This window comes from Rattus rattus, chromosome 13 (genome assembly GCF_011064425.1).
Source record: "Rattus rattus isolate New Zealand chromosome 13, Rrattus_CSIRO_v1, whole genome shotgun sequence".
NCBI classification, from domain to species: domain Eukaryota; kingdom Metazoa; phylum Chordata; class Mammalia; order Rodentia; family Muridae; genus Rattus; species Rattus rattus.
In genome coordinates this window covers 60,894,654-60,901,914 of record NC_046166.1, presented here as the reverse complement: position 1 = coordinate 60,901,914, position 7,261 = coordinate 60,894,654, and the positions used below count along the sequence as shown (strand labels likewise).

At 43.9% G+C, this 7,261-nt stretch overlaps 1 protein-coding gene across 10 annotated transcripts in view; it reads right to left on the bottom strand.

Moving 5' to 3' along the window:
* Positions 1–7,261, bottom strand: part of Letm2 (leucine zipper and EF-hand containing transmembrane protein 2) — a 20,360-nt gene extending 13,099 nt beyond the window's left edge. For 2 of the 10 annotated variants that reach the window (XM_032919559.1, XM_032919560.1), the window contains exons 1-2: positions 6,064–7,245; positions 2,557–3,007 (exon numbers count right to left, since the gene is read on the bottom strand). In XM_032919559.1, the coding sequence (XP_032775450.1) occupies positions 2,557–3,007; positions 6,064–6,110 (498 nt within the window). In that variant the 5' untranslated portion in view covers positions 6,111–7,245. Of the gene's footprint in view, positions 1–1,026; positions 1,171–2,556; positions 3,008–6,063 lie in introns of all 10 variants that reach the window. The other 8 variants (XM_032919557.1, XM_032919550.1, XM_032919552.1 and 5 more) reach the window with 8 other exon arrangements.

Genomic DNA, 7,261 nt, shown 5'->3' with positions numbered 1-7,261 from the left:
CAAAGAAGTTACAGAGATGCCAAAGGAGCTAACCAGTGCACACCTAGTAGAATGGCTAATGTCCAAATATATCAGATGCTGGGAAAGACAGGGAACAGCACTCTTAGGCGGGATGCAGGATGCATAACTGCTCTGGAAGACACCTCGGCAAATCCTTACAATGCTAGATATAGTCTTACAGTGTGCACTCACTCTCGCTCAAGTTAAAAAAAAACCCGAACGCAAATATTCATAGCATTTTATTCAACACTGCCCAAATCAGAAGCAAAGCAACCAATTTCCAAAAAGTGAATGATTTAAAGAAAAACACTTATATATCCATAAATATAATTAGTAGAGTCATGTCTTTTCAGGGAAGAACTTCAGAGTTGGGGTTTTTTTTTGTTCGTTTTTGTTTTTTTCATGCATCGGATCCCCTAAAAGTGGAGGTACGTGTGGCTGTGAGCCACCATGGGTGCTGGGAACTCAGAGGAAATCAGGTTCCTATGCCAAGAGTAGTACGTTCTCTTAACCACTGAGCCATCTCCCTAGTCCCTCATGGTTGAACTGTAATTACATATTGCTAAATGGAAGAATCCAATCTGAAAAGTGTGTGATTCCAATCGCATGGCATTCTGGGAAAGACAAAACTACAGAGTGAAACTAGACTAAAAGAGGAACATAGTAGATACAAACAGGCACAAGACATTTTGGTTTTAGAGCAGTGAGACTATTCCAGGTGACCCAGGGTTGGTGGACAGGGAGGTGCTCAAGCCGACAGACCTGCAAACCACAAGGAGTGAACCCCAACACCAGCGATGTGCTTTCATTAGTAACAGTGTATAATGTATTAGCACTGGCCACTCAGGTATACCACGCACCACACTGGTGCGAGTCGTTACTGACAGGAACCCGTGGGGTGGAGAGGTGACTAAGTGGAACATGTCAACTCTACTTTCTGCCCAGTGTTCCTGTAAACCCAAAAAAACTGCTCTAAAAACTAAAGTCTATCAATTCTTTTACAAAAGCTTTAAAAGTCCTATATACCTTTTTGGATTCACTTTCAAAAGTTGATGGCAACATGTCTGGGAAGAGCTTCAGAAACACTGGTATCAAGAATTCCATAAAAGGTACAATTATGAACACCACGAATGGAACCAAGCGGAAGACATCAGCGCACGTTCTCAACAGCTGAAGAGACAAACGCACAAGCAACGTTATATATGCAGCATATGCCCCGGCCGAACCACACAAGAACCAGCACAAGACAAAGCCTGCCTTTGTCTCAAAGTGTGTAAAAACTAAGGTTTTCCACAGCCGGAAAGGCATACTTTCCTCTTCAACATAGCTCTCAAGAAGCATGTATGGGCTGCTCTCAAAGAAACCTGTGACAATCAATATGCATTAGTGACATCTCTTAAGAGTCCCACAGTAAAGGGGTTGGGGATTTAGCTCAGTGGTAGAGCGCTTGCCTAGCAAGCGCAAAGCCCTGGGTTCGGTCCCCAGCTCCGGAAAAAAAAAAAAAAAGTCCCACAGTTTTATAAAACACTGTATTAGTTAAAGTTAGTTTTTCCTTTTTGAGATGAGGGAATTACTATGTTGCCCAGGCTGATCTTGAACTCTCGGGTTCAACTGATGCTCCTACCTCACTGTCTCAGTACCTATGATCAACAGTGTTTTCTATTATATTTAAAAATGTACATATATAATGGGGTGTGTGTGACAGAGTTTCTCTGTGTAGCCCTGGCTGTCCTGGAACTCACTCTGTAGACCAGGGTGGTCTCGCACTGCCTCTGCTGGGATTAAAGGTACATGCCACCACTGCCTGGCTTATATTTTTAATATATAAAATATGAAACCGGGGTTGGGGATTTAGCTCAGTGGTAGAGCACTTGCCTAGCAAGCGCAAGGCCCTGGGTTTGGTCCCCAGCTCCGAAAAAAAGAATAAAAAAATAAAATAAGATAAAATAAAATATGAAACCTTTCAAGTCCTTGAAAAGATTAAAGACACAATTATAGAGCTGGAAAGACGGCTCAGAAGAGCACTTGCTATTCCAGGGGACAAGAGTTCAGTTCCCAGCACCCACATCAGGCAGCTTACAATAGTCTAACTCCAGCTCCAGGAGATCAGATACCTCTGGCTTCTGCTGCAGACGCCTACATGTGCACACCCCCACATGCAGATGCAGACACACACACACACACACACACACACACACACACACTTATACATAATTTAAAACAACGAATCCTAAAAAGCTTCACAATTTTAACAGTTCTGAAGGCGAATACATAAAGGGTAAGAATTTCAGCCAGGAACAACTAGGAACAGAAGGAAACAAGTTCTCTGAGGCTGGGAGGACATATAGATCCTGCTTATGTGCACCAGGCCCTGGATCCCAACTCTAGCATGGCTGAGGCTGTGTTTTCTCATCAGTAGTTGTAATTTCTACTTTAGGAGGGTGGGGGCGCTCTGCATCAACCCCGGGGCATAAAGCATGCTAAGGGAGGTACCCAAGGGTTTTTAGGAGGAAGCTTTCCTTTTTGTTTGCCATTTCAAATGTGTTTCTTGCCTACCCTTCGCCTCTCTCGTCTGGTTAGCACCTGTCCGTGCAGCAGCCTCCAAACTATTCTGGCAGCGACTTTGGTGTCAATCCAAAGTAAACTGAATCCATTGTAATAGTATTTAACTTCATCTATGATTTTCTGTCTCAAGGACCGCTTTCCTTCTGCAACCTCGGTCTGGTCATCTTTGGTAGGCTGAGGGTCTGTCGCTTTTGGCTCTTCCGGGATTTGCTCCGGCTGAGGTTTACCAGGGTGATTTTGTAGCCAGCAAGTCGTGTGCAGTTTTTGGGGGAGTCTGGTTCGTAAGGGATGGACTTTATTGTTGCCTGTGAGCCCAGGGTAGGAGTACTTCCTGCTTCCACAGTTTTTCATATAGGCTGTACGCAAATGAGAATCTGGCAAGTGGAAAAATGCAAGTGGAGGGAAGTGAGAGCAGGGAGGGTGCACGGAATGGCCAGGCAATCTAGAAAAGAAGGATGACACTCTCTCAGTGAGATGTATTACACACAACAAAAGGGCGTTTCATCTGGTTAAAACAAGACAAAAGCTCTCTTACTTCTCCCTCTTACTCTTTGTTCTTCTCTGTTCTTGCCCCCTTCCCACCAAGTGCCCATGGCCTGCCTCCTGTGTCCTCTACTCTTCTTCTCTCATTAAATCTCTCCATGTGAAAAAAACAAAAACAAAAACAAGACAATAAGGCTATAAGCAACTGTTGTTTGTTGTTTACTAACGGATGAAATACAATAGTGTGTGCATATGTGTGTGTGTGTATACTTGTATATTGCTGGGCATCAACCCAGGACCTTATGTCCTTCCTGAGAATGTGATCTACCATTGAGCTACAAGCCCTCTATGTCCAGCCAGAAATGTAACTTCTTTTTTGAACTGACATTGAGGCAGGGTTTCTTTATGTAGCTCTGGCTCTCCTGGAACCTGCCTGTAGACCAGGCAGGCCTGGAATTCAGAGATCTGCCTTCCTCTGCCTCCCTAGTGCTGGGATTAAGTCGTGCACTATTAAGACTATACTGGGAACTAAAGCCAAAAAAAAGTAGGTCGCACGTGTTAGACAAGCGTTCAATCATTGAGTTGTACCTCTAAATTAAAAATTAACTTTAAAAAAAAAAGATTTATTTATTTATTTTATGTATGTGAGTACACTGCAGCTGTCTTCAGACACACCAGAAGAGGGCATGGGATCTCTTTACAGATGGTTGTAAACCACCATGTGGTTGCTGGGAATTGAACTCAGGACCTCAGGAAGAGCAGTCAGTGCTCTTAACTGCTGAGCCATCTCTCCAGCCCAAAATTAACTTAAAAAGAAGTTAATTTTTTTTCTTTGGTTCTTTTTTTCGGAGCTGGGGACCGAACCCAGGGCCTTGCGCTTCCTAGGCAAGCGCTCTACCACTGAGCTAAATCCCCAACCCCCGAAGTTAATTTTTTTAAAAAAAAAAAATCTATTTATTTATTATGTATACATCATGCAGCTTCCTGCCTGCATGTGCACCTACAGGCCAGAAGAGGGCATCAGACCTCATTACAGATGGTTGTGAGCCACCATGTGGTTGCTGGGAATTGAACTCAGGACCTCTGGAAGAGCAGTCAGTGCTCTTAACCGCTGAGCCATCTCTCCAGCCCCCAAAATTAACTTCTTAAACAGCTGAATTGTGCTCAATCATTGAAGATATTCTTATGAAAAATATTTAAGTAATTCTGAAGAGTAATTTGCCATAGCAAGTTACAAGTTCTGAAACTATTAATTTAAACATCTAGGGGCCAGTGAGATAGTTCAAGAGTGTAAAGGCACTTGATGTTAAACCCTGGTTAAATCCTTGGGACCCAGATGGTAGGAGGATAGAACTGACTTCCACAAGATGTTCCACAAGATGATCCCCAAAAGGGTGCTAGGGCATGCCCTTTTGAGTAATTAAGTAACAGAAAGAATGTAAAATACCTTATTAAAAAATATCTATTGGGGGCTGGAGAAATGGCTCAGTGGTGAAGAGTACTGGCTGCTCTTCCAGAGGTCCTGAGTTCAAATCCCAGCAACCACATGGTGGCTCACAACCATCTGTAATGAGAACCGATACCCTCTTCTGGTGTGTCTGAAGACATCGACAGTGTACTTATATAAAATAAATAAATAAATCTTTGAAAAAAATATCTATTGGAAAACATATTTCTGTCAGGGATGATGCTTGACAGTGCTGTCTGTCTCTCATAAAGTAGATGAAGATCTGACTTGTACTGTTAGCTGCTCTACTGATAACCAAGAATATTTTGAAGAAACAACTTTATAGTCCCCGTGAGGATTAACCAATCAGGTGATACTGCTTTGTCTGTGTGTGTATGGATTCCTTCGAAGTGAAGGAGTCCCCCTGAAATTCCTCAAGAGCCTTTGAAAATAGGAATTAGAATTGAGCACCTCAACCCGCAGTTTTATATTCTATATAAATATTATATACAATATTTTATATTGTAGTTAAACTAAAACATAAGATCTTAAAAACACAATGCATCCAAGTAAAGAGAGCGACAACAGGCCGAGAGCCGGTCGGAGTAGCCGCGGCCTTTAGGCAGGGCAGAAGCAGGCGGATCTCTGAGCGGCATGACTCTGTGGCCTACAGAGTGAGTTCCAGGACACAGATACAAAGTTGAGACCGTGCCTCACAAAACAACAACAAAAACCCAAGATATTTTTTTGTTTTTGGCTAAAGGATGGCTTTTTCCTATTCTTTAGTGCAATTTTTAAACATATCAATACATATTCTATAAATGGCCAGGAGGAAAAATATACAATGAATGTGGCAAGTGGTGAGTATTTAGTTAACACTCCTCTGAATGTGTAGGTGAGATGACAAGAGGCCTTAGACCGGGAACCTGTCCTGGGCTGAGATTGTTCCCAATCTGCTTCACTCCTCCTCACACCCAAGGTCCTCATGTAAGCTTTGTCACTAACAGAGGTGTCACTCTAAGACTGTCTCATCTATTTTTCCTCTATCATGTAGTTACAAAATTACTCAGTTTACATTCTAAAGCAGTTCAAATTAAAATATGCTCCTCTGGAGCTGGAGAGATGGCTCAGTGGTCAAGAGCACTGACTGCTCTTCCTGAGGTCCTGAGTTCAAATCCCAGCAACCACATGGTGGCTCGCAACCATCTGTAATGGGATCTGACGCCCTCTTCTGGTGTGTCTGAAGACAACTATAGTGTACTCATATACATAAAATAAATAAATCTTTTTAAAAAATATGCTCTTCCTTAAAATGTACTGAAAACTCTGCAAGGTTTTGTACTCAGCCAATCCTTTGTTATGTTGGTTACTTCTTTGAGACAGGGTCCCACTATGTAGCCCATGGTGGCCTTGAACTCACAGAGACCAGCCTGCCTCTGCCTCCTGAGTGCTGGGACTAAAGGTATTTGTCACCATGTCTGGCCAGAAGCCAATCCTTTTACAACATATATTTTCCATATAAATGCATGAATTTAATGTACATTTTTGTGGGAAATTCCAAGCCTTACCTTGTCCAGAAAATAGCTAAGAATGAATTATAACTGTAGAAGGCCATATTTTTTTTTGTTTGTTTGTTTCAACCAACCAACACAGAGACCTAGGCAAAAGAAGTAGACAATTTAGTATTTTAAAAAGGCATCAAATACCAGAATTCGGGCGTTTTTTAAAAAAAACTAATGCAAGGGTAGAAATTTGCATATTCAAGGTGTAAAATTTCCTTCAAGTTCATTTCCAACAGTCACAGTATTTTCTTAGCTCTGGATTTGAAAATGGTACTTTTTCGATCCCAACACACAGAAATGGGTTCTAAGAAGATGATCGTGAAGACGATATGGCCTCCAAAGGCTTTTATTATTTCTGGTCAACAGTGTCTAATAATCTGCTGCGACGGTTAAAAGGAGAAAGACATCTTTATCTGTAACCAGAAAATACAAGTAGAAAGTAAACATCCTGGATTCATTTACCGCCAACCCCAAAAGTCTAAAAGTTCTTACTAATTTTATATGTGAACAGCGAAGACATAATGGTACCTACTAATAGCTCAAGCGCAGATGCAAACGGATCCCATCCTAGGGTTTCTGAATCGCCAGAGTCCGAACTAAGCTCTGTACCTTTAACTAAAACCGTTCTCCACCCCGAGCCGCTCTTCGGCTACTGGCATAATTCTGCTATCTCGCAACCGTGCCGGAAGGAGGTTCCCGCCTGGCACCCCCCCCATCCCACGGAAACCTCAGCTACAAAAGCTAACATCGCAAACCGGGCTCAGCACCTCGGAAACCAGCCCCACTGCGGACGGCGCTCCTCCGGGGTGTGGGGGCGGCAGGCCTGCTGCGGAGGCTCCCCAGCCCTCGGCTCCGGGCTCTGGGCCACTCCCAGGCAGTCGGCCCGGCGTTTCGGGGAACCCCACGCCCAGCACAGCGGGGTTACCTCTGCACCCCGCGCTCGCCGCACCAGTGCAAAAGGAGCCCTCGGCTCTCGGCCGGTGGCTTCCGCGGAATGGGGGAAGGACTGTGGTGGGTCTGGGGATTGTTGGAGTGGGGTTAGGTACACCGTAGGGGAAAATGTCCAAAGTTTAGGGGTGAGGTCGGGGGCTGACAGGAGACGCCAAGGGAGCCCGTGATCACTACGAAATGACTAAGGCCCCAAACCCTACCTTCCCAATGCCTCCCCGCCCCCACGTTAGAGAGGCCGGAAGCCCAGTCTCCA